Source organism: Eulemur rufifrons, chromosome 9, assembly GCF_041146395.1.
Source record: "Eulemur rufifrons isolate Redbay chromosome 9, OSU_ERuf_1, whole genome shotgun sequence".
Taxonomy (NCBI): domain Eukaryota; kingdom Metazoa; phylum Chordata; class Mammalia; order Primates; family Lemuridae; genus Eulemur; species Eulemur rufifrons.
The window spans coordinates 38,834,760-38,862,145 of NC_090991.1; the positions used below are offsets into that span (position 1 = coordinate 38,834,760).

At 45.0% G+C, this 27,386-nt stretch overlaps 2 protein-coding genes across 3 annotated transcripts; one reads left to right on the plus strand and one right to left on the minus strand.

Annotated features, from left to right (window-relative positions):
• Positions 1-101: 101 nt before the first annotated feature.
• On the minus strand, positions 102-22,011 carry RETREG3 (reticulophagy regulator family member 3). Its single transcript, XM_069482573.1, has 9 exons — positions 21,741-22,011; positions 10,273-10,379; positions 7,957-7,987; positions 6,891-7,017; positions 6,172-6,256; positions 4,939-5,076; positions 3,400-3,482; positions 2,638-2,770; positions 102-2,216 (listed from the first exon to the last, which is right to left on the minus strand). The coding sequence occupies exons 1-9, from the start codon at positions 21,977-21,979 to the stop codon at positions 1,759-1,761; spliced, it is 1,401 nt and encodes a 466-aa protein (XP_069338674.1). The 5' UTR covers positions 21,980-22,011; the 3' UTR covers positions 102-1,758.
• Positions 22,012-22,320: 309 nt separating this feature from the next.
• LOC138391602 (tubulin gamma-1 chain) lies at positions 22,321-26,969 on the plus strand. 2 transcript variants are annotated; one of them, XM_069481451.1, is made up of 11 exons: positions 22,321-22,424; positions 22,725-22,837; positions 23,038-23,205; positions 24,063-24,131; positions 24,399-24,478; positions 24,945-25,071; positions 25,313-25,399; positions 25,519-25,668; positions 25,972-26,124; positions 26,208-26,369; positions 26,558-26,969. In XM_069481451.1, exons 1-11 carry the CDS (start codon positions 22,376-22,378, stop codon positions 26,753-26,755), a joined length of 1,356 nt encoding a protein of 451 aa, XP_069337552.1. In that variant the 5' UTR covers positions 22,321-22,375; the 3' UTR covers positions 26,756-26,969. The 2 variants fall into 2 exon arrangements, with proteins under 2 accessions (XP_069337552.1, XP_069337551.1); XM_069481450.1 differs by having other exon boundaries at positions 22,327-22,424; positions 24,063-24,158; positions 26,558-26,952.
• The last annotated feature ends 417 nt before the right edge of the window (positions 26,970-27,386 follow it).

The following is a 27,386-nucleotide window of genomic DNA, read 5'->3' on the forward strand; positions in this document are numbered from 1 at the left end:
AGAAAACCTATCAAGGGTAGGACACCATTCAACATCAGTCTCTTAAAGATTGTTCTCATACAAGATTTATTCCCCAGCACCCACCCACCCACCCTCAATTCACAGTGGAGGACTAAGGAGATTCAGAGCACGATCCCCCAGGTACAAGAAACACCTTCCAAAGGTTTTTGCTCTCCTTCCTTCCCTCCCTCCTCTTGCCAACTCCCAAGGCCTGAACCTACACACACTCATGCAAACACACAAAATCCCACTCCTTTCCACACCTGTTTTTCCAAATCAGGAAAGACATCTGGGCTCTGAGAAGAGAGAAGGTGTACAAAGTCTAAGAACTCTGAAGTGGGGGAATGCCACTGCCCCTGACCGTCACACAAAGGTGACTATGAGATAGACACCAGCTCTTCTCTATTCTCACTGTTAACCATTTTCACTCCCTGGCCTCTGTACCTTGTCCATTAACCAAGAGCAAACATGTCAGCACACCCCCACCTGCAGCATGTGAAATAGGCTCTGTCCAACATCCCTCACCCAAGTATGGGGGTGTTGGGGGAGTGGTCCCTGAGGATCAGCAAAGGGTTAATGCAGAAAGAACGAGGATAGAAGAGTTTGGCTTGAGCTCTGACTGGGGAGGCAGAGAGCTGTAGGCTGGCACAGGTTTAAAACCAACTACCATTTTTGGGTTTTTGTCTCACATGATTTTACTGGGGGCCACAGAATAGATAACCCTCAAAGGGGTCTCTGCTGATTACACATTCTTGCTAACTGGGCTCATCCTTAAAGGAGGCCCTGCCAAGTTGGGAAGCAGATGAAAATAAAAGCAGTAAAGTAGCTCAGCAGGGAGTAAGAACAGCTGGTGGAAGAAGAGCTTGTGGCTCCTGGGATGGATGCCACGGAGCCATTTGTAAAGTGCTACTTTGCCATCCCCCATGGAATTATTGCTTCTCCAAAGGAGAAGCAGGGGAAGGACCAGGAACATAGAAATAGGCATGGTATTGCTTTGCTCACTGCTCAGGCTGATGGTCAAATGGAGCCAGGGGTTAGCAGCACCAAAGACAACCACACAGCTCCAGAAGATTCAGAGGCACTCATTAACCCTCCCAGCCAGCTGACCCTCATGGCCCAAGGTGATGTAGGAGAGGCCCATCCCCACAACATGTTCACATTTCTGAAATTTCACAAGCAGTACTTTGGAGCACTGAGGGTCAGGCCTCAAAAAACGAGGATGGGCTAGGAGAGAGGGAGCAGGCCTGTTCTGTAGAATCAAAGAACAAGCTTGCTTTAAAAAAAAAAAAAAAAAAATCAAATCCTTGTTTAACAAAAGAAAATGATAACAATGTAACTCTTATAGCTGCTGCATGACTTTTGGGGCTATAGGGAGGTGATGAAGGGAGGAAGGGATGGGCTTTTTTACCAGTGAGGGCCTCTGAGCACCCATACCTAAAAGCAAACAGCAGCACCTCCTCAAAGGGGAACCAATATCCCTGACTACTTTGTTCCCCAAAAATACCATCCAGAAGGAGAGAAGCCTCCCTCAGGGGAGCACATTCTCACTTCAGTGACTGAGCTCAGAAATGTGTGTCCAGCTGGTAGCAGGGAAGTGAGTATCCTCTATAAGCAGGCCTCTGAGCATCAGTCAGGCTACCCAGCATACGAATATAATTCAGGGGATGGGAGCTGGGTTCTCCCCTTGCCCCGTCACCTTAAGTGGGATGGGGAGAAAAAAAACCTAAACCACGGTGACCCCCAAAAGGAGTCTGTGCCTCAGTGGCTCCTGGAACTGGCAGGGTCCAGCTGATTTAGTTCTGACTGATCCAGAAGTTCAAAGTCATCCCCCTCAGCATCAGTGTCCAGGTCTGAACTGGGGGACCGGAGGAAACCTCTTGTTGCTCTCCGGGAAGGTGGGCCAGAAGGGCCAGGCTGGGAGGCCCCTGATAAGGCCAGCTGGATCATACCCTGGGAGACCAGACTGGCAAGGTTGCTGGTGAGGTTGGATCCTACAGGCAGAGCACCAAGCAGGAGCTCTGGCAGTGCAGCCTCTTCCCTACTGGCAGGGGGCGCCTGGGGCTCCTCAGCCCCCGGTGGGGAACGGTACATCAAACTAGGCATGCCAATGCTGGTGTCGTCCTCATCATCCAGGCCAGCAGGATCCACATTAATGGAAGGGAAGTCTGGAAGGTCTCTGGCAAAGGATTCCTCTGGATCACTGTGACCATCTAAATCTGGGAGAATACAGGGGTGTCTAAGACATGGAAACTACCTGGCCCTCCTGTGGCCCCAGACCTACAAAATGCCCCACATAGCCAGACTGTTTCCACCCTGGATTTCTCAGGGTGAAGCAAAACCCATGGGACTGGTTTAGCTTTCCCCTCCTCCTTATGGATGGCTGTGATCTCTACTGGCCAGAGAACTCCCCATCTCTTCCTCTACTATGTCCCTCATGAAGCTAGAGCCTGAAGCTACTAAGAGACAGAGGGCTTCAAGAAAAGCTGCAGTGCTATCCTGGCTGTAGCCACACCCCTCAGGCTGCTTTGCCACCTGGCCTACAGCTCAGAAAACAGGAGAGTAGGGGCTACCAGTATCCCCTCTGTTCAGGGAAGCTGAGAGGCAACATTATCAACTCAGGTCAAAGGTTCCCCTCACCTTCAGAGCCTTCTGTTAGAGGTGTTTGGCCCCTTGAAAGATTGAATGTGCCATTGTCTGTACAGGAGACCTCAGCATCCGAGTGCTCAGAGTCTGTGATGGCCAATTCCCTGGCAACAGTAGAATCATCCAGCTTAGGAAAAGAAAAGACCAACAAGCCTGAGATGATGCCATTAGGAACCAAATGCAGTCCCCATGTACAGCTTTACTAATTAACTGTCCTTAAAGGCTACCTGAGGGCCACCAGTGTAACCAGGGATAGATAGGGACTTTAGTCAAAATCTTGACTTTTTTTAGGCTGCTCTCCCAAAGAAAACACTCTTATTCACTCATTTTTTGAGCACAGGAAGAAAAGCAGTCTTAGGAATCAATTACCCACTTACTCGTAAGCAAGTACTTGATTCAGAGGTAACTGTTCACAGGCGGCCAGGAGGATACACATAGTGCTCGGACCAACCTAAGGATGGACTGAGCTTTTTAAAAGATGATCACACCAGCTCCACAAGTTCTTCCATGGTAGGGTAAAAGGAAACATAGATGAGGGTGTGCTGGGCTTCAGGCTTAAATCGAGACGTAGGTACAAAGTCCCAGTATAACCCTAGCTTCTCTCCTTGTCACTGCTCTCGGGAGCAAGCGAAGTCCAGGGCTTAGAGAGGCCATGATGAGCTTGAAACCTGTTTACTGCCTAAATGTGAGCTGCCAGGTGGTTAAAACGGAGCTAAAGAAAACTAGCCAGTGAAACAGCTCCCACACTCAAGATACCTGAGGACAGAAGGCAGCAAGCTCTTCTTCGCTGTCACTGTGGTTGTCCATGGCCCGTTCTGGATGTAGAGCTCTGCGGCGCACTATGTGGAAAGAACAGAAAGCTGTGGATGCCTTCCCGGGGGATGCAGGGTGGAACCCTCCCCCTTAGACTTCAAAGGCATAAAATCAGACCAAAGAAAGAGTCCCTGTGAATATGGCCCTAAGCCTACATAACAATATCTGAGGGCAGAGCTGCTGAGCCTAAGTAACAAGGAGAGCTAGTAACACCAGAGAGACGATCTCTCTTCCAACATCCTTCCCTCCACATTTCCCTTAACCTTTACACATTTCCATCCCGGTCAGATGATCAACTACCAGGTTTGTCGGCCGGGCGCGGTGGCTCAAGTCTGTAATCCTAGCACTCTGGGAGGCCGAGGCGGGAGGATCACTCGAGGTCAGGAGTTCGAGACCAGCCTGAGCAAGAGTGAGACCCTGTCTCTACTAAAAAAATAGAAAGAAATTATATGGACAACTAAAAATACATATAGAAAAAATTAGCTGGGCGTGGTGGTGCATGCCTGTAGTCCCAGCTACTTGGGAGGCTGAGGCAGTAGGATTGCTTGAGCCCAGGAGTTTGAGGTTGCTGTGAGCTAGGCTGACACCACGGCACTCTACCTGGGCAACAGAGTGAGACTCTATTTCCAGGAAAAAAAAAAAAAAAAAAATCCTCAAAAAATTTTGTAAAAAAAAAAAAAAAGAAAGAAAAAAAGGTTTGTCAATAACTGTCAAGCAAAAGGCAGACCTGATGTCAAGGTAGTAAGTGGACATTATCATAGGGAAGGCAAAAGAAGATGCCCACCTTGGTTAAAATCAGGCTTTTGAGGACTAATACTATTCAAATGGCTGCTCCAGGGGTAGCTGGGTCTTGGTGACCATGTGCAGGGCTCTTTGAAGGCCAGGGTTTAATGAAACACTCAACCTGACAAGACCACAGAAGAGATGGAAAAGTTTGCACTGCCATCATTAATGTGTTGGATGGATCTCAGGCTAGTACACTTCTGACTCTGAGGTAGCAGTTTTTAATCACCTTTGGGAAGCAGCCTTCAGTGGTGAAGACGCCAGGCTTAGGAGCTGAAAAGCCCTGCTCTGACATTTACTACCTGTGAGCTTTAATTTCCTCAATTAGAGAAGGAGGATAATACCACTCCCTCAAGGTTATTGTAAAGATTAAATAAGACAGTAAGACAGTGCACACAGAGTAGCCAGCACAGTGCTTGGGCACATGTAAATAGCAGATAATAACTAGGGAGGGATATCTTCACTGTCTACCTTTTATTCACTAAGATCTTTTCTCAGATTTATTTAAAATGGGAGTCTAGGATTCCAAATGAGAAAAAAACTGGCAAGCCTGCATAGGTTTCCCTGGAATAGAATATCATTTTTACCTACCACCCCCCTGCCCCCACTTCTCCCACTTCTAATCTGTCAGACCTACAGCCCTCTCCTCTTCCCCAAACTGCCCAAGTGGAAGGAAGCCTCCCCATGCATGACACTTACATTGCCTCTCTCTCTGCTTGGACATCATGTAGCCACGGACACTGAAGTCCAGCCGCTGCAGGACTGGCTTCAGCCGCACATATGCTCGATCCCACAGTCGGTGATACACAGCAAGGGGCCACATCATGACAGTGACAACTGAGAGGCGATATGGGAAATAGTGGAAAAATGGAGAAGGAGCTGCATAATACATTCCTAACTGTCCCTCTGCCATTATGTCCTTAGGGCTTAGACACGTAGCATGGAACAGTTCTGCTTAATTCTGCTGATCATCTTCACCAGTCTCCCCACTACACGAGTGGGGCTTTGAGGTCAGCCCCACAGGGCCTAGAACAGGGCTGTGTGTAGCAGAGTACGCTGGTGACAGGCTAAGGGCAGAACCAGACAGTGTGGTCACTTGCCTATGGGTGTCACTGAGCCATAAACAAGGCTAAATGGTAACAATGTCTCAGAAACTACACAAAAAATCATGTGAGCTTCTGATGTATGATGGCTGCAGCCACAACTACTCAGTTACTCCAGCCCCAAGCAAGCAGAATACATACCAATAGGAAGTAAATAAATTTATAAAAATATGCTAGGGGGGTGGGGGGAAAGTGCTCCAGGATAAACAGAACCTAGTAGAACCCCTAAGAGTTATGTTTTGCTGTTATACAATACCCTGGGGCTCTAAAAATTCCCTCCTTAAATAGGGACAGGCAGTCCTTTATAGTTGGTAATACAATGTATGTTAGTGGACCCTCATTAATTTCTAAAACAGGGCTGGGCACATTGGCTCACACCTGTAATCCTAGCACTCTGGGAGGCTGAGGCGGGAGGATTGCTTGAGCTCAGGAGTTCAAGACCAGCCTGAGCAAGAGTGAGATCCCATCTCTACTAAAAATAGCTGGGCATGGTAGCCTGTAGTCTCAGCTACTTGGGAGGCTGAGGCAGGAGGATCACTTGAGCCCAGGAGTTTGAGGTTGCTGTGAGCTAGGCTGATGCCATGACACTCCAGCTATTTCAAAAAAAAAAAAAAAATTCTAAAACTGTTTTGGTAAGAAATGGACTTTATATGTAGAGAGCCTGCTACGAGTAAGAATAAAGACACTTTCATGACACCAAACAGGTCACAAAAATATGAAAAGGTCATTTCTTGGAGAATGAAATATTAAAGTCCTCCCTCTCCCTAAACCCAGAGTTAGCTAGGGTGGGAAACCTATGAGCAGGGTACAGCTCATAAGCCATACTTACGCATCAAGTAGGACAGCAGGAGCCCAGGGATGTAGCGACCCAAGACAGCCAAAAAGGTCAGTATCCCACAGCTCAGCAAACAGAACTGGGGGAGTCAAAAAATAGTATTAAATTTTTGCCACATGCCAGGGTACTGGGATGGGGGTGGAGGGTTATGATAGAGATGTGACTGAAAGATTCTTTATGATCTATGAGTCAAACATGGACATGTCAGAATGACAGATGTAACAACTCTTGCATCCAGTGGCGATTCTGTTTGGGGGAAAAAGGAGGATGTCCCCTTCTATTCAAACTCCTTTTACATGGCTAACCCCATAGGGCTGTACCTTTCACACCGGGAAATTGGTTTGAATAGGACTTAGCCAAAAATTCTCTCTGAAAGCCAAGTGTTGGTGGTGGGTTTTTTAAGTCAAAAAACTAAAAAACCCAACAACCTGCCACATGTTTAATATGACACAGAATGCACACAAGCAAGCTTTCTTTTCCATGTTGGGGCAAGAAAATAGCCTACTCTAAGTGACAAACACACCAAATGAGGAGTCACCAGGTTCTTGCCTTAGTCTTAATGGCGTTCAGAAGCCCCTTCCTATATCCCTTTCTCTCTACAAACATCATAGTCTTTTCTTTCTTGAATGACGATCTGTAGTAAAGGAGCTGTTTCAGTTTAGCATGAACTGAACTGAGAAGCCAGAGATGAAAGTGAAAAAGGGAAGTCTTACCTTGCCTGGGTTTTGCTTTTTGAAAAGCAAAAGATTCCTTATGAAAATGGTCCCACTAACCCAGACTTCAGCTACATGGTGGCAGAGCTCGGGCACGCTGAGCAACCGGGGGTGCACAAAGCCCCAGCTATGGGAGAGAGAAGGGGGAGCTGTGAAAGGAGGGTGTTAAGGATCCCCCCATCTTGCTGTGTAGGCAGCCAATGCTTCGGGGTTTAAACAGGGGCTGGGGAGTGGCTTGTCCCAGGTGCTTTAGAGGTGAAGCATGACTTTCTTCTTGGCTCACCAGGTTGAAACTTGAATTTAGGGACTAGGAGGACAAACTTGTTCTGGCAACTCCACCCTATGAGCAAGCAGCCCAATCCACGTGTGTTAACCTGCCACCAGCTCCAAGGCCCTTCATGCTTAGAAACATTTTCTTCCCTGTACTCAGACCATTGCAATTCCCTGTGATTGCAAACTAGGGATAAAAGTAAAGCACAGTCTGACTGACAGACACCACTGCTGCCGAGGGGGAGGCAATGGTAGATGTGCCCCTCAGAGAGAAAATAAATAAAGCAAAGCCAAAATAAACCACAGCAGAGAAAATTCCTTGGATCAAACATACAGGGTGGATGAACTGAGAAATGAAAGCAGGAGCTATAAGACACAAGAGGAATCTTTGGCTTTGGCTTGCTGATGCCAGGAACCAATGTGTTTTCTGACCAGGACTTTAAATAGCCAGAGGTCACAGAAAACACTAAATAACCTGGTACAAAAGCCAGGAGACAAATGTTAGTTGCCTCTAAGTTTTCTCACTGGGGCTGAATAATGCAGCTGACTTCTTGGCATGTCAGCTTATGGGGCACTGTAATGCTTCTCTTTCAGAAACTTCTATAAAGATCAGAGGACACTGGCCACCTCAGTATATTGCTGCCTGAACTTTAGGATGTGTTAAAATGATTATTTGGAAGAGAGTAGGTTCACAGCTTACACTGTGTGTCCAGAACATGGGTTAACAACATGTAACCAGAATATTACAAGAGAATCAATCACAGCAACAAAAAGGGATTTAATTAGTGTTCCATACCTCTCATTGTCTAATGCGTCGGGTCTTGGCACTACAATATTAAAACAAACACCAGCATTAGTTGGTAGGGAAAACTAAACATGAAAATGTTAGGCTGTTGGTCTGACAGCTCAAGTTTTAATAGGTTTGGGGAAAACAAAACAATAATAGCCAATAAAAAGGAGACACCATGTTAAATTGCCACAGTTAGGGAGCTGCAGACAAGGGAATAATTGCTTATGCCTGCTTATTTCGCGAAGGAGAGGAAGAGGGATCCAAATGGTCCATTAGAGCTCCTCTAGTTACCTCAGCTGAAAGCCAAGGTGTGAAAGAAAAATGGTCCATCTCATCCCTTGAGTGTGTCTGGCCTGCTCATACACATGAATGTGTTCCAGGCTACCAAGGCACGTTTTAGCTACTCCAACCCTAGAAATCTGCCTGTCTCTTTAAAAAGTGACCCATTATCTACCTGGATATGTAAAGTCTTTTGACATTCACCAGCCTTAAATTAAGATAGGCAGATGAACTACATGATTCTTTGAAGTCTCTATAAAACTGGATGAGAATTTATTTAAAAGCTATATATTCTTCTGGGAGGCCGAGGCGGGAGGATCGCTCAAGGTCAGGAGTTCGATACCAGCCTGAGCAAGAGTGAGGCCCCGTCTCTACTAAAAATAGAAAGAAATTAGCTGGACAACTAAAAACATATAGAAAAAATTAGCCGGGCATGGTGGTGCATGCCTGTAGTTCCAGCTACTCAGGAGGCTGAGGCAGAAGGATTGCTTAAGCCCAGGAGTTTGAGGTTGCTGCGAGCTAGGCTGACGCCATGGCACTCTAGCCTGGGCAAAAGCGTGAGACTCTGTCTCAAAAATAAATAAATAAAAAATTAAAAAAAAAAAAGGCTATATACTCTGGTTTGAATATCCTATCAACACATCAAAATTAACATGTCTAAAACCTACATCAATTTTCCTTGCTCTCACTCCCCGAACTAAGCCAATTCCCCTGCCTGCCTTTGCCTTTATCTGCTACCTATAATGCCACTCACTCTCCCACTCTCCTAGCTTTAAAATCCTAAAGTCGGTTTTTATCCCTTACTCTTCTCCCATCCAACAATTTATCATTTTTTTCCTTTTTATTAATAGAAATGCTAGCCAAAGTTTATCAGTTTTTTCTTTTTTTTTTTGAGTCCTGTCTTCTCTCCAGGACAAATATATCTTCCTTTTTCACAGCTCTCCAAGTCATACATCATTTGTTTTCATGGATACCTCTCTGACTACCTCTCACAAAGATACTTTCATGGTCACCTAAGAGATCTTCTTCCTCCCCTTTTTCTCCTTCTATGTGGTCCTATAAAATGCTACCAAATTAATCTTTACTGTCATCTCAGCATATAGCTCTAATTTAAAAAATCTTCAATGACCACCTACTACCTAACTTCTAAGCCTAACTTTAAGGCTTTAGAAAATCTAATCCTGATATACTTTCAGTTTTATTTCCTAGTACTCCCTTGAATGAACTTTTCATTCCTGTCAAAATGATCAACTCTCTGCTCTCAGGAGATGCTCTGCAGCTTCTGGTTCCCTAATCAAGACACTGGACTATCTAGAAACACACTTTTCTCTCTACCTGTCCAAATCTTTTGCTTTGTTCAAGGTTTGAGCTAGGACCAAAATACATGACAAATATACCAATCACATATTGCACTGTGACATTCTGGTACTGTTCTATAACTATCATTTAATTTTTCATATGTTTATGTATGTATAATTTTGGGGGGAAAAACATATCTTATAGTATTTTCTATAAGCCATAATGCTTAGCTTAGTATTTTGCAAATAAACACTTCAAAAGAAATTTTTTGCCTGTAATCCCAGCACTTTGGGAGGCTGAGACAAGAGGATCATTTGAGGCCAGGAGTTCAAGACCAACCTAAGCAACACAACAAGACCCTGTCTGTTGGGGGGGGGGGAAAGAAAAAAAAAATTCTGAGAGGTTAACTGATACTGCCTCAACAAAGATATAGTATCTAATGAGGAGAATTATTTTGTAAAAAATTTGAGGACCACTTATTCCTCAGGCCATCAAGTTGGCAAGAATATCTCAGGTGCTAGATACAGACTCCTTGAGCTTAGTAACAATGGGAAAGGAGAAACCAGCTCTAAGTAACCACAGAGGGGGCACAAGCCCTTCAAGTGTCTTCTAAAGCAAATGATTCACACTTCAAAAGATAGTCCCCAGCTCCATATATCTCCTCATAAATCCCCAAAACTAAAGGTAGAAATGACACGAAAAGCCATTTCCAGTTTCCACTGTTCTAAATGGTATCAAACTCACCTTTTATTTCAGGCCAGATTTTGTTCTTCCATTGATCAATACACACAATGATCATCAGGCCAAATGCAAGTAAAAACACAAGACGAAGGGATGTCAGTGCAAAGAACCTACAGAGAGGAAAAAAAAAACCAAAAAACAACAGAAGATCATTATCCAATTAAGCTAATTTCAGAAAAGACCACATATACACCATAGGCTTTATGGTAAACAGACTTGAGTTCTAGTTTTTTTTGTTGTTGTTTGTTCTAACTAGTATATAACTAACTATATACCTTGTGGACTTTCTGGACTTCAGTTATTCTACCAACTGGGCAGAGATAATAATTTGTTCTGTAATGGCAGAGAACTAAATCAAATAACCTCTTACAGCCCTTTTCAACTTTAACTCTTATTTTCAGGGAGAAATTCATCCTTGATAACAACCTGTTATGATGAAAGCAAGTATCTTTCTACTAAATTAGACCCTAGTGTAGGGCAATAATAGAGATACACTAAAAAACATTTAATTCAATTATATATCCTCTTACAGATGAAGGAACTGAGACCAAAAAAGTAAATGACTTGATTAAGGTCACATAGAAAGGTGACACAAAAGCCAGATCTAAAACCTAACTCTGGGCCAAGTGCGGTGGATCACGCCTGTAATCCTAGCACTTTGGGAGGCTGAGGCGGGAGGATCACTTGAGGCCAGGAGTCGGAGACCCCTGTTTCTACAAAATTAGAAAAAGACATTTGTTTGTTTATTTGTTTTTAGAGATAGGATCTTACTCTGTCACCCAGGCTGGGGATGTAAGTGGCCCCATCACAGCTTACTGTAACCTCGAATTACTGGGCTCAAGCAATCCTCCTGCCTCAGCCTCCCAAGCTGGGGCTATAGACACATGCCACAACGTCAAGCTAATTTTTAAATTTTTTTGTAGAGATGGGTCCACCTTCATTCAGCAAAAAGCCATTTGAACAATCAGGGAAATCTAACACTGACAGTACATCTAATGATATTAAAGAACTATGAATTTTTTAGGTGGGATATTAGTTATGTTATGTGCAAGGGTAGTTATGTTTTTAAAGAACCACTATCTTGTAGAGATAAACACTAAAATATTTATGAATGAAGTGATATGACAGCTGCGATGTGCTTTAAAATAATAGTTCAGCAAGAGAAAGTGTATGAAAATAGATGAAACAAGATTAACCATGGGTTGATAACTGCTGAAAGCTAGGTGATAAGTATATGGATTCTTAATACTATTCTCTCTACCTCTGCATATGTTTAAAATATTTCACAATAAAATGTTAAAATAAGAAAACAAACCAAAAAATCTAGTTCTTATGACTCTATTATACCACCCTAAAACCTCTAAGATGGTACCTTGCAGAGTATCTGTATTCCAGTGCTAGCCCACAAGTTGATTTTACCAATTTGTAGGGAATTCAGTACAGAAATTGAAAGTAAGCACTTAGAAATTTGTATAGAATTTTACCAAGTCAATTTGAATCTAATAATATATTTAGGCTGGTCTGAGTGCAGTGGTGTTTACAACTAACTGATAACAAGCGATTCCCTCCCCCCCCCCCCCCCCCCCCCCCCCAGACAGAGTCTCACTCTGTTGCCTGGGCTAGAGTGCTGTGGCATCAGCCTAGCTCACAGCAACCTCAAATTCCTGGGCTCAAGCGATCCTTCTGCCTCAACCTCCCAAGTAGCTGGGACTACAGGCATGTGACACCATGCCCGGCTAATTTTTTTCTATATATATTTTTAGTTGTCCAGCTAATTTCTTTCAATTTTTAGTAGAGATGGGGGTCTCACTCTTGCTCAGGCTGGTATCGAACTCCTGACCTTGAGCGATCCTCCCACCTCGGCCTCCCAGAGTGCCAGGATCACATGCGTGAGCCACTGCACCTGGCCCTATAGATTCTTTTGTTCCTTCTCCACTCCTACTGCTTCACACTTGAGCAGCCTAAAAATACATATATTTAGACTTGTATTTTCTACATTTTTAAATTTAATTTTCTAGTAACTCATTTATGTTGTATTTTACAAAAGTATTGATTTGCAATAGATTGGTGGAAAAAATACCACTAGTCCTTCACCACAGATGGTTTGAGAAATGCTGTTTGAAGATACAGAGGGAAGCCAAATGCATCACCATAGAGGTGGTACAAGTACAGCAGGGCAGTAAAACAGAGCTTTTAAAGTCAGACTGGGGCCAGGCACAGTGGCTCATGCCTGTAATCCCAGCACTTTGCGAGGCCAAGGCAGGAGGATAGCTTAAGGTCAGGAATTCAAAACCAGCCTGGCAACATAACCTGAAGTTTGAGGTTACAGTGAGCTATGATTGTGCCACTACACTCCAGCCTGGATGACAGAATGAGACTCTGTCTCTAACAAAAAGAGAGAGAGAGAGAGAGAGAGAGAGACACACACACACACACACACACACACACACACACGGCAGATGGCATTTTGCTCTGTTGCCCAGGCTGGAGTACAGTGACCTGATCATAGCCTTCAACTCTTAGGTCAAGTGATTCTCCTGCCTTAGCCTTCCAAGTAGTTGGGACTACAGGCCTGCACTGCCACACCTGGCTTGGCAGAGGAACTTTAAATTTTGTCTCTAGACATTTCTGTACCTTTTTATACACTCATGTCAGTTCTATAATTTTTTAAAATAACAATTTAAAAACTATACAAAGAATGAGGGATGGAAGGAAACAAGGAGAATTTAGAAATACAGTCACCATTGACAACCCTATTCCAATTTTTCCACCCCACCACTTAAAGGATACTGTAATTATATATAAGATTAAACAATGAAAGCAGCTTAACAGAAGTAAGCCTCTAGAGCTGCCTCAGGCCATTAATCTTCTCTCCAAAGCCAGGGCATCCTCCCAACAAACAAGCAAATTTAACAAGCCCAAGAATAAGGGATCTAGAGTTTCTTGCTCCCCCATCCCAGCAGCAGCATGTAACACCACTGTTTTCTCCAGAGTACTTGAAAGGGCTCTCTAGGGAGGCAATCCAGACTGTCCACAATTTCCCCTTCCCAGAGCATGATTACTAACACAAATAGGAACTGGGAAGGGATATTAAGCTCTCCTAAAAAGGTTTGTTTTGCAAAGATGGTGGCAATAAAAATACTGTTTCTCCACCACCTTAACTATTTTAGTAGCTTGTTATAGCCCCATTTTCATATGTTTAAACTCAATTCAACAAACATTTATCGAGTGTCTATTATATGCCAAGTCCTTGTGGAAAGAAGCCCAGTTACAAAAAGCATAAGACATGAACCTTATTCTCAAGTGTATTTGTGTGTGTGTGTGTGTGTGTGTGTGTGTGTATGATAAAACATAACAAGGTAGTAATAACAAAGAGGAGGATATCTAACCTGGGATTTGAAAGATAAATGGTAAGAAAACAGGGCAAAAAGGTGTAGGGAAAGAAGACAGGACATTCAGATAGGGAGAACAGCAAGCTAGCAAGATATTTAAGGAATTACAAGTAGTTTGATAGAACTAAAATATAAAAAACAGAGAGAAGGGATCAATGTGGGAAGAGAGGCATGAGTCAGATCATGAAGCCCTTTAATGATAAAGGGTATTGGGGTTTTATCCTAAAGATGAAGGTAAGCCAATACAGAGTTTTATAAAGGGAGTATTTTCTGGGTCATGAAGGCTAAAATACTGAGCATCTTCCTGAACAAGATTAATCCGGGGCTGGGCGCAGTGGCTCACGCATGTAATCCTAGCACTCTGGGAGGCCGAGGCGGGTGGATCGCTTGAGGTCAGGAGTTCGAGACCAGCCTGAGCAAAAGTGAGACCCCGTTTCTGCTAAAAATAGAAATAAATTATCTGGCCAACTAAAATATACATATATGAAATTAGCTGGGCATGGTGGCGCATGCCTATAGTCCCAGCTACTTGGGAGGCTGAGGCAGGAGGATTGCTTAAGCCCAGGAGTTTGAGGTTGCTGTGAGCTAGTCTGACACCACGGCACTCACTCTACCCCGGGCAACAAAGCGAGACTCTGTCTCAAAAAAAAAAAAAAAAAGATTAATCCTGGTCCATAAATCAATTTTAGGCCTAGATGCATCCTTTCCTTGAACAAGCCACTGCAGGAACTTCAGAGCAAGAAGAGTTTTTCTACATGATATAAACTAACATTTCTTGGGAAAACAGCTTCTTCCAAATACATGAAAAACTTAATAGAAAGATTACTGCAAAGAACTAGAGTGGACCCCTCCAAGGTAACTAACCAGGCAATGATTATTAAGGTTCCCTAGGGGTCTATCAGATACAAAATACTATGGATAAGTGTGTGCTCCTCCTTTCCTTCAATAGGAATTTCCCTCAATACGAAATTCCTAAATAAAAAGGGAATATCAATCCTAGATTGATGTGTTTTATGCAGAATGAGGTCACATCATGCTTGTCATTTTATAGATGTAACCTGGAAGTCCACCAGTAAAATAAATTCAGCAACTATGTGCAAGGAGGATAAGATATAACTGAAGATAAAGTACTTTTGAGATTGGTATAGGTAAGGGATGGAAGAAAAATAAGGGAGGCTTCCTCTGGGTTAGTTTAGTCCTGCAATGTCTATTCATGCAGGCCAAAAAATTCACAAGCACATATAACAGTATAGAAGTTTGATAAGGCAACATGCAAAATATTTTTCATCAACTATGATCAGAATGAGAAATTTCCAACTTAGCAGAAACAACTGCAAATATAGTCAAATCTGGATACTCACATGTGAATTATTCAATTTGAGGACTGCCACAGCACATTATTTCTTCTACTCACTGTAGGCTCACAATCTATTTTTTCTTTCTTTCTTTCTTTCTTTTTTTTTTTTGAGACAGGGTCTCACTCTGTTGCCCAGGCTAGAGTGCAGTGGTGTCATCATAGCTCACTGCAACCTCAAACTCCTGGGCTCCAGTGCTCCTTCTGCCTCAGCCTCTCCAGTAGCTGGGACTACAGGCACATACCACCACACCCAGCTGATTTTTCTATTTTTTGTAGAGACAAGGCCTCACTACGTTGTCAAGGCTGATCCTGAACTCCTCAAGAGATCCTCCCCCCTTAGCCTCCCACAGCTCTAGGATTACAGGCATAAACTGCTGTGCCCGGCCCTATCTTTTAATTATATGCTTTTTTCTTATTTCCAAAGGCAAGCATGTGTATTGGAGAAAGTTTAGAAAATATAAATAATTAAAGAAAATTAAAGTGAAATTAGTATATCACTATCTAGGAAATAGTCTTACTAAAAGAAAAAATTTTTTGTTAACTTGAATCTGATCAAGCCTCTAGATTCAACTACCAATTTACAGGAAATATAGAGCACAGGGGGCTATGTTAAGCCACAGGGAGCAGTCAGCAAAATCCAATCTGTAGGATACTTTACAAGACAAAAGGGTTCCTTTAATAAAACAGTTATCAGTCACAATATATGGACTTCATCTGGATCCTAACCCAGTCTTAAAAAAAGTATCATTTATGATAACCTTTATAAGAAAATCAGATACCTGAACACTGACTGTAATCAATTTTTTACATGTGATAATGGCAGTAGTATTTTTTTTTAAAGTCTATTTTTCAGAAACACATAGTGAAATACTTAAAGATTAAATGATATGGCCGGGCGTGGTGGCTCACGCCTGTAATCCTAGCACTCTGGGAGGCCGAGGCGGGTGGATCGCTCGAGGTCAGGAGTTCGAGACCAGCCTGAGCAAGAGTGAGACCCCGTCTCTACTAAAAATAGAAAGAAATTATATGGACAACTAAAATATATATACAAAAAATTAGCCGGGCATGGTGGCGCATGCCTGTAGTCCCAGCTACTCGGGAGGCTGAGGCAGTAGGATCGCTTAAGCCCAGGAGTTTGAGGTTGCTGTGAGCTAGACTGACGCCACGGCACTCACTCTAGCCCGGGCAACAGAGTGAGACTGTCTCAAAAAAAAAAAAAAAAATTAAAAATTAAAAATTAAAATTAAAAATTAAATGATATGACATCCAGGCTTTGTCAAAATACTGAGGAGGAGGTAAAAAGAACTAGGGTACAGAAGATACGAAACTGACCATGAATTTACAAAATGTAAAGCTGATTACATGGAGATACATATTATTCTATCTGCTTATGCATACATTTAAATTTTCCATAATGAAGTTTTTTAAATGATCCATCATCCACATACATACTCTAAAATGTGAAGAGAGGTTATTCTCTCCACTTAAAAAAATATTCACATATACAAACACTATGGAATTATATGGCATATCTAGTCTTTTCACTTGGTAATACATAGACATGATTTCCCATATCACCAGCAAAACATCAAAAATCTTTTAAATGATTGCATCATACATATATACCATTAGTCTTTTAAACCGATCCCTAAACTCAGATATTTCGAATTTTGATGTAATCAAGAAAAACTGAACTATAAATCCATCACTGAGCATAAATCTTTGTCCTTATCTGTGATTAACTACCCATTGGAATTATTGGGCCAAAAAACACTTTTTATATAATAGCTTTATTCAGATATGGTGTGCATACCATAAAATTCACCCTTTTAAATGATCTAATTCAATAGTTTTTAGTATATTCACTAGTTGTGCAATTATCACCATTACCTAATTTTAGAAAATTTTCATTACCCCAAAAGAAAACATACCCATCAGCAATCACTTCCCCATGTCTCCCAGCCCTGGAAAAGGTATTAACTTTTTAAATAGCTTAATATTCATTGCCAAACTACTTTCCAGAAAGGCTGTCCAATTTATGTTCCTATCAGCCATATGCTCATTTTTCCATATTTTCTCCAGAATTATCATTTTTTCAAACTTAAGTAGAAATTAACAATTCTTTGCCATTTTTGTATATTTGGATATTTTCATTACTAGTGAGAGTGAAATTTTATATATCCATTGATTTTTTTTTCCCTTTTGTAAACTGTCCCTCTGCTTTGTCAGGGGCTAAAATCCAATTAAATTATCAGTATAAATAAACTATCTCAGGCCGAATGAGGTGGCTTACACCTGTAATCCCAGTACTTTTGAGAGGCCGAGGCAGGAAGATGGCTTAAGGCCAGCAGTTTGAGACCAGCCTGGACAACATAATAAGAACCCATCTCTACAAAAAATTTAAAACTAAACAAAAAAACTAAAATATCCCTTGGAATAGCAATCTTGTGTCCAGAAGGATCATGAGAAATTCCAGAACAAAACATAATCTTTTTGAAGTTAACTATACCATGGATCCTTGTTATTAGTACACGAAAATTAAAGTTTACTAAAATCACAAATAATGACCACACATCCATTGCCAATCAAAGAAGATACTATTTCTAGGCTCCTTTGTTATTACAGAGTAAGCATGTCTCAGTGGCACTTCAGAACAAAGCATCCCATCCTACAGGGACTGAAAGCCCATTATTGCACTTGTGATTGTCTGGTTAATGAGCACAAGTCACTGGTAAATTTAAAGGAAAAAATTAACTCAACCTATATTACGTAGTGACAGTTATTCCTTGCACAAAAACAGAAATGAAACCAACTAGCTGCTAATAGTAATGGAGAGAAAGCACTCAAGCTTACAATTAGGGCAGATAAAAACTGAAAGCAAAGAGAGGCAAAAAGTAAACCAAGGCATCACTGGGTGTCTTCTTGGCTACCAAAGGCAACAAGAACACTCCAAAGACCATCATCAGAAACATGTGCTCAGTCTAGGTGCAGTGTCTCATGCCACAATACCAGTACTTTGGGAGGCTGAGGCAGGAGGAGTTCAATGTTGCAATGAGCTATGATTGCACCACTGTATTCTAGCCTGGGCAAGAGAGCTAGACACAGTCTCTTAAAAAAAAAAAAAAGAGGCTGAGTGCAGTGGCTCATATCTGTAATCCCAGCATTTGGGGAGGCTGAGGCAAGATCATTTCAGGCCAGGAGTTCGAAACCAGCCTAAACAACAAGGCAAGACCTCTAAAGAAAGAAAAAAAAAAAAAAAAAAAGCCAGGTGTAGTGGTGCACACTTGTAGTCCAAGCTACTAGGGAAGCTGAGGCAGGAAGATTGCTTGAGCCCAGGAGTTTGAGGCTGCAGTGAGCTCTGATGATGCCACTGCACTCTAGCTCAGGTATGAGACCCTGTCTCACAAAAAAAAAAAAAAGAACCCAACCATTTGCTCAATTCATCTGAAATTTGATATGCAGATTTTTTTCCCCCACAGAGCAAATGTCTCTACTTAAATGAGCCCTCCTTTCCATTTCCTCTTCCTCATTATTGTTTTTGACTCAAATTCTAACATTTTAAATTAGAATTGCTTTGTAGCCTTAATTACTTCTCAGGTCATTTTTTTCGTTTTGGGGGGTTCTGGGGGGAAGGGAAACATATTTTTTTCTCATTTGTGAAAACAACAGATTCCGTAGTAACCTCCAGAAGTACAGTATGGTTAACTCAGATTAGTGACTATAAAAGCAAATCCCAACAGGGAATCACTTTGTGAGTTGCTCTAAATCAATATTCCTAATTCAAAGACCACCTAGAAATCACGGAATGTTAAAAACTGTAATGGAGCTCAGCAGTCATCCAGCCCTCCTTGAACCACGTGCTCTTCATGGAGTGGGGGGAGGGAGCTTGGAGTTCACACACATTTCCAGTGCTCATTTACCCTCCCCTGTCTCTAAGTATGAGTCAAACCAAAAAGTTACTCGAACCTGTTCTTTTCTGATCCTGTCAGGATACATGCTTGCTGACTCTCACATTCTTCCCCAAATCACTCATTTACAGATGAGGTTGAGGCTAATGAAAATACAAGCTATTGGAAGGGAAGACTTGACATTTCCATTATTATCCTAGAGATAAAAATGGATCAGTGACCAGAAATAATCTAGACTGGAAGATCTCTGATATGGCCATCATAATTTCTCTGGAACCTGAAAAAAAAAAAAGTGAAAACCTTGAAATACTATAGTGACAAGGTATCTACAGCTCTCTCTATCTTTTATGGTTGTTTTTTTTTTTTTTTTAACAAAAAAAGTAAAACATTTGAGAAAGAAACATTCTTAAGTGAAATGTCAAAACTCATACTCAATATGACACCGCTGGAATATGAAGTCCAACTTTCATTTTAAATCTCAGATTACCTTCCAGGGAAGCTCATTTCCTCCAAACAATTGTGTGAACTCCAATGCCCTAGTCTCTGCGGCTCTAACACTACCTGTGCCCTGTATGTAGGTATGAGTCCTCCACGTAAATGGCATACTCAACTGTTCTTTCAGTCTCAAGAGTCACACCCTCATTTTGCTATATATCTCTCCCTCACCTTCTTAGAGTGTGATGGGAAAGTAACAAGAGTAACTGAGCTCTGGATACACAGCAGGCAAGCTACCAGGAAATACCAGAGATAAAGACCAATCACAACAGTGCTTTAAGAGACCCAGAGTACAAAAGAGGGTTCTGAGTGAGATTCTAAACATAGCATATCAATAAGCTTAAGTAAACCCTGTTAGGGGCCAGCATATTAAAGCTAATGTGCAAACCTTATGTGCAAACCTCAACCCCAAATTCTGCTTCAGAAATCTCTTTCAGACAAGGGGCATATGAAAAGTCCCCTCCTCAAAAATAACAACATAGGCCCGGGCGCGGTGGCTCACACCTGTAATCCTAGCACTCTGGGAGGCCGAGGCGGGTGGATCGCTTGAGGTCAGGAGTTCGAGACCAGCCTGAGCAAGAGCGAGACCCCCGTCTCTACTAAAAATAGAAAGAAATTATCTGGCCAACTAAAAATCTATATAGAAAAAATTAGCCGGGCATGGTGGTGCATGCCTGTAGTCCCAGCTACTTGGGAGGCTGAGGCAGTAGGATTGCTTAAGCCCAGAAGTTTGAGGTTGCTGTGAGTTAGGCTGACGCCACGGCACTCATTCTAGCCAGGGCAATAAAGCAACACTCTGTCTCAAAAAAAAAAAAAAAAACAAAAAAAACATACATGCTATCAATTCATTTGTGTTGATAAACCTTTGGTTTAAAATTCGTTTAAACCCTGATAAAGTTTTCTTCATCAGCCAGTCATAGTTTGATACACACTGGCTTCTTGAGAACCAACCTTCTTCCTAGGGGTACCAAACCCACGTGGGAAATAAAGCTTTGACTGGATAAACGCTCCTGAATGAGGTGCCACAGTTAAGGGTTTCTGACACAGAGCAATGGGAGGGAGGTTGGTACCTGAGGGCCAAGGAAGAAGCACTATCAAAAATAAGTGAAGAATGTAGCAGGAAAAGTTTATCATCAAGTTTGCTAAAGACTCTGGAAGCAACAAATGCCAGAGACTGCTGTGACACCTCTGACCTGGGTCTCCTTCAAACAGGGAGAGGGTTGAACACTGCCTTCAGGGCAATGAACTTGGAATTATTTGTTCTGCTCCAGCTCACTGAAAATCTTCTTTCAGACAAAGGTTTTGATTTTAAAACCAAAAATTTTAAGAGGAAAGCTATTTTAGCAAAAACACTTTGTTTTTAAAAAAGAAAACACATACTTTGTTGTTTCAGTCTTATTCCATTCACCTGCAGAAGCCCCACCTAAGGGGTCAGTTGCCTTGGAACTTCCTGAGTTATGAATAAATCCAAACTAAGCCTGGTAGAGCCTACGAAGCTAAGTCCACTTTAGGTGATGACAACTGAGAGGAGCAGCAGTTCCATTTTCACAGAGCATGACACATACAGATACTTAACGCATATTTATAGTGCCACTTTTCCAGCTCAGGGAAACTCACAAACACTATTAGACATCCTCAATTTCCTTGCCTATAAACCGTGGCTAAATATGCCTAATTCCTTGGAAGAGGGAGGAGTTGCAATCATAAGAGGCTTTGGAACCGGTGAAATCTCACAATCACTATTTCCTAACTGTTCCTTAAAAGCTTACATTTTCTTTCAAGATGCAGCTTTGGAGGCTCACGCTGACGCTCAGACTTCACAAACTTCCTTCCTCGATTATCTAACGTGTGAATTCATGCCAAAGGCTCAAGCTTGTTTTCTTATCACACCTATGGATACCTTTTCATGACCTCACACCTCTACTCCAACAATAACTACTAACATCTCCGGAGACAGTCTTCAAACCACACTTGACAGATAAGAGAAGAGGGGTGATGGCCTTAAAGGGACACCGCTTTCCCGGGCTAAGAAGAGGCGCCCTCGCTCACTACGAGTGGCTCAAGAAGTTACCAGAAGCTCCTGCCAGAGGTAAGGGGCGGGGGTGCGGGCGCAGGTAAAGCAGGCAAGACAGGTGGAAAGCACTGGCAAGAACTGAGGTGCCAAAGCCTGGAGGCGGGATGGAGTGGAAGGAGGTAAGGCAAAAATAGGTAGAGAAGGAGCCAGTGCAGCGAAGAAAACAGGCCAGGCGAGAGGTACAGCCCCAGAGAAACCTGACGAATTCGCGCCTCACAGGGTTTCCAAAGGTCCAGTTCTCTCACCAGAAAGCCGCGTTCAGCCCCAGACACCACAGGGCGCTTCTGGCTGGCCGCTCCCACACCAGGGCTGCCTGCACCCGGCTCAGCAGAGGCTCGTAAGGCCCCAGCACCTCCACCAGGGCCCGCTGCGCCGCCTCAACGTGCTGGTCCCGCTCCCAGGAACCTGACGTAGTGCGGCAGCCCCTGAAAGTCGACCCCGAAGCTGGGCCTGGGGCCGCGGCCACCCCCTCAGCCTCCGCCATCTCCCCCCGGCAGCCACAACATCCGGGGCCGTGGCCCGACAGTCACAATAACAGCAACTGCGCAGATGCGGGATTCGGCGGGGGAGGCCGCTTCTCACCACAACGCGCTTGCGCACGGGCTCAAGCTCGTGTCCATCCATAAGAGGGGGAGGACGCTGCGTCAAAGTACGTCCCCCGCGCCGAGGCACTGAGCCCGATCCGGCGCAGCGCACGCGCAGTCTGCCTGACTGAAGCCGAATGAATAAGGACGTGCCATCGCCAGAACTCAGTTCTCATTGGAGCGGAGAAAGTTGGTGGGTGGGGCAGGTTGTTTGGCGCCTGCGTCTTTCCGCGAGCGGGCAGGCGAGCAGCGGAGTTGCTGGCGGGAGCGGGTGCAACGCCGGTGCCTGAAGAGCGATGCCGAGAGAAATCATCACCCTACAGTTGGGCCAGTGCGGCAATCAGAGTGAGCGAACCTCCGGCCCCTCCACTAGCCAGGTTCCTTAGATGCAGTGGGATCTCGCTGTGGGATCCTGGACTCCGTCTGTCCTTCCCAGAGTCGTGGTTCTTGGAAAGGCGGGACGTCTCTGACCCAGTGTCCAGTTGCCCAGCCCCGAGGGGCCCTCCCTGCCCAGTCGCTGGCGTACAGCCCTTCCTCAGACATGGGCGAGTCTAACGGCTTGACTTTTTATCTCTGGACCCAGGCGCTCCTAATTGGCACCTGCCCAGACTCTTATATCCTCTTTCTCCCCTGTCCCTCCCCCAGTTGGGTTCGAGTTCTGGAAACAACTGTGCGCCGAGCATGGTATCAGCCCCGAGGGCATCGTGGAGGAGTTCGCCACCGAGGGCACTGACCGCAAGGACGTCTTTTTCTACCAGGTGCCCCCAGCGACTTGGCCATGGCAGCCAGGGGCCCACGAGCCTGAAGGGAAGGGAGTGGCCTGGTACTGGGAAACCCGCTGGGCAGAGGGGCCAGGCGGCTCATTTGAGGAGGGAGGGCCAGAAGGAGCTAGAGTTGGGAGGACTTAGGACTTGGCCTGCCTAGCTGATTGGGCCCCCTCCTGGACTTCCCTTGACAGGCAGACGATGAGCACTACATCCCCCGGGCTGTGCTGCTGGACCTGGAGCCCCGGGTGATCCACTCCATCCTCAACTCCCCCTATGCCAAGCTCTACAATCCAGAGAACATCTACCTGTCAGAGCACGGAGGAGGAGCTGGCAACAACTGGGCCAGCGGCTTCTCCCAGGTTATTTGCTATTCCCTGGCAGGGCTCACAACAATGTGAGGACAGGCCCTGTAACTTCCCAGAGAGAAATGAAACAAGATCAGGGATGTGAGTGCTGGAGGGAGAGAGACATGGCTGCAGGGAGTTAACTATATTAATATGTAATATATTAATATTAAGAGCCCACACCAGCTAATGCTCTGTGCCAGGCCATTCTGCGTGCTTTACATATATTAACTTATTTAAACCTCCCAACAACCCTAGAGGTAGGTACTGCAGTCCACAGTCTCTTCATCTGCTTTTCCAGAATCCCAAAAGCTCTGAAACCAAAAGATGTTTCATAACTTGTTTAGCAGCAAAACCAAATCTCAGTGCAGACAGGCTATTTTATAGCTTCTATCGAACTATTGATACCTTTTATTAGAGAAATATTAATGTATTTAATTAATGTACCTCAGACCCCCAGTGGGATATTATTTAATATACATTATATGTGCCATATTACCTTTCTAAAATCTAAAATGTTTTAAATGCTAAAACATAACTGGCCCCAAGGATGTTAGATAAGGGTCTGTGGATCTATATTACCACCTTCATTGTACAGATGAGGAAACTCAGGCACAGAAAGATGAAGTAATCTACCCAGAGTCCCTCAGCTAAATAGAACTAGAGCTAATTTATGAACCCAGCTAGTCTGGGTATAGAGTGCTTCCTTGTAACCACTGTGCTGTACTGCCTGCCAGTGCAGATAAAAGAGGCAGCTATGCTCCAAACAAGGACTTTAAGGTACTATGAGGAGAATTAAGGGTGGCTACTCTGAGGTCAGAGTCCTTGTTCCACGGTCCTATCCCACTCTGATCCTCCCCATGTCTGTACAGGGAGAGAAGATCCACGAGGACATTTTTGACATCATAGACCGGGAGGCAGATGGTAGTGACAGTCTAGAGGTGAGTGACCCAGGAATGCGGGTAGAAGCCAACATAGGGAAGGTTTGGCAACACCTTTTAGAAGCCACCTATTAGGTAAAAGACCCACCCATGTACCCTTTGCACTGGACAGAAGCCACTGGGCCTTGCTGGAGACAAGGCAGAGTCTCCTAAGCTATGTGAGTTAGGGGACTGGAGGGGGAGGAAGGGCTCAGGAAAGTGGGATAGGTACAGTTTGAAATCCTGCAACTAGATAACCTGGACACTGACTGTCCCTTCCCTATTCAGGGCTTTGTGCTGTGTCACTCCATTGCTGGGGGGACAGGCTCTGGTCTGGGATCCTACCTCTTGGAACGGCTGAATGACAGGTAATTTTGTGTTCAGGGGACTAAGACGAGACACAGCCTCCAACTTGGTTTCCTAAGTGACTGGGAGGCCCTGTTAATATACCTCCCTATTCGCTGGAGCAGCAAAGAGACCTTCTATTCCCATAGGGATATATCCTGTAGTGAGGGATCCTATAGTGAGGAAAGTGAAGTTATGATTGAGAACCCAATCACACTCTCATTGGTGCGAACTGGAGCCTAGAATCTCGGCCCTGGATGAAGGTCCAGGGTGTGTGGCCAGGTTTGGAGTTGGAATCCCAGATCCTAAGATGTCTCTTTCCTTCACCCTTAGGGTTACAGACTTCTAAAAATCAAGTCTCCCTTCTCTACTGATCTTATGACCCCACCCCAATTACCCCATCCACAGTTAGCTATTTCCAGACAGTTGTAGGAGAGCCCCGTGTTCACCAAGCCTCCAGCCCTGATCCTCTTCTCCCAACCCCACCAGGTACCCCAAGAAGCTGGTGCAGACATACTCAGTGTTTCCCAACCAGGACGAGATGAGCGACGTGGTGGTCCAGCCCTACAACTCTCTCCTCACACTCAAGAGGCTGACCCAGAACGCAGACTGTGTGGTGAGTCCTGGATTCTACCTTTCCCCACTCCGCCACAACCCCTGCTATTTAATGATTTTTGTGCATTTAAAGAGTCCATTTTGAGCCCTTCTGTGCTCTAGGTCTGTGCAAGGATGGGTCTTTTTGGTGGGGCTTTCTCGCCATGAGGCTCAAGGGAAATTAAGCTTCAGAGTCTAGGATCAAGCAGAGCTCCTATTTTTCCTGTCCCTGTAAATCTGCCACCGTCTTCTGTTCCCCCTAGGTGGTGCTGGACAACACAGCCCTGAACCGGATCGCCACAGACCGCCTACACATCCAGAACCCTTCTTTCTCCCAGATCAACCAGCTGGTGAGCCCCCACTCCTGGGCTCCTTTGAACTAGAAGGAAGCCCTCCTTGCTGGAGGACCATTTGGGGAAGGGAGGTCCTGCCCAGGCCGAGGCCCATGACATGGCACCCCTGTCCCCAGGTGTCCACCATCATGTCGGCCAGCACCACCACCCTGCGCTACCCCGGCTACATGAACAACGACCTCATTGGCCTCATCGCCTCGCTCATTCCCACCCCACGGCTCCACTTCCTCATGACCGGCTACACCCCCCTCACCACAGACCAGTCAGTAAGAGCAGCCCTCAGTGTCCCAGACCAGGCTGGCCCTGGGCCCAGCAGGCCCTGGCCCCGCCTTTCTCTGCTCCCTGCTGCCCCAGGAGCTGCCCTTTTTGGCCCCCAGAGGTTCAGGCACTGGCACAGAGCAGGCCACTATCTTGCTAACTTGCTGTCCATCTTCCCTCTGCCTTTGGCTCTTGCCACAGAGACTATTCTACCAAGGGTCTGATGGGGGCTGAGTTTACTTCTCTGCCCGTGTATCTCTGGACTGTGCCCTGAGTGCTGGCCTGATCCCTGTGACCCACCCTCCCATCAGGTGGCCAGCGTGAGGAAGACCACGGTCCTAGATGTGATGAGGCGGCTGCTGCAGCCCAAGAACGTGATGGTGTCCACAGGCCGGGACCGCCAGACCAACCACTGCTACATCGCCATCCTCAACATCATCCAGGGAGAGGTGGACCCCACCCAGGTAGGCGAGGCCCCTTTGTTCTACCCCCAGCACCCGCAGAGGTAGAGGAGAGGCTACCCCCACTGCCCCTGTGCCCACCCCAGGTCCACAAGAGCCTGCAGAGGATCCGGGAACGGAAGTTGGCCAACTTCATCCCCTGGGGCCCAGCCAGCATCCAGGTGGCCCTGTCGAGGAAGTCTCCCTACCTGCCCTCAGCCCACCGGGTCAGCGGGCTCATGATGGCCAACCACACTAGCATCTCTTCGGTGAGTGTTACACTTTGCACCTTGTTTCCCTGAATCATTTTCCTGCTTATGTCTCCCCTCTCTGCATCCCTGCTGCCCCCGCTTCTGGCTTTTCTTGCTGTAGGCATAGCCAGCCTTGGTTCCCTGGCTTTCTGGGCCATATTGTTACTTGAAGTTCTTTGTGACCCCTCCTTTCTGCACACCCCAAGCTCTTTGAGAGGACCTGTCGCCAGTATGACAAGCTGCGGAAGCGGGAGGCCTTCCTCGAGCAGTTCCGCAAGGAGGACATGTTCAAGGACAACTTTGACGAGATGGACACTTCCAGAGAGATTGTGCAGCAGCTCATCGATGAGTACCATGCAGCAACACGGCCGGACTACATCTCCTGGGGCACCCAGGAGCAGTGACTCCCCCAGGACAGGGACCCTCATCTGCCTTACTGGTTGGCCCAGGCCCTGCCTGACTGACCGCCCCCTCAGAGCACAGATCAGGGACCTCGCTCATCTCCTTCACACACACACACGCGCACACACACAAACATGCACTCTCTATTGGCCTGGGTACACATTTACTTCTCTTATGAGACTATTTATCTTTAATAAAGAACTGGATATAAATCAAATTACTGGTCTCTTTGAAGCCTTTGGGAACTGGGGAAGGGGGGATGCCTGTTCTTTCTCCATTACTCTGACAGGGTCCTCCCCCACTTCTAGCATCTTCAGTTCTGAGCAAACAGCCTCCTCTAGCTTTTCCTTCTGCCTGGTTTTGGAGAACACAGATGGGGTTTGACCCACCTGGAATTCCTTTGCAGGGTAAAAAGGCCAACAGATGTTACTTTGTTCTCTCCGTCTGACCCTCTCTGAGTCCCAGGTCCCTCCCACCCCTCTGTATCAAGAGAACATTCCACCAGTTTCACATTCCCACTTCAGAGTGTCCTGTTGATCATCACAACCACAAGCCTGAGGCCACCACTCCTACCACTAGGCCATGGGCAAGCAGTGGAGTCACACCAAGTGCCCTTAAGCTTCTTGCAAGCAG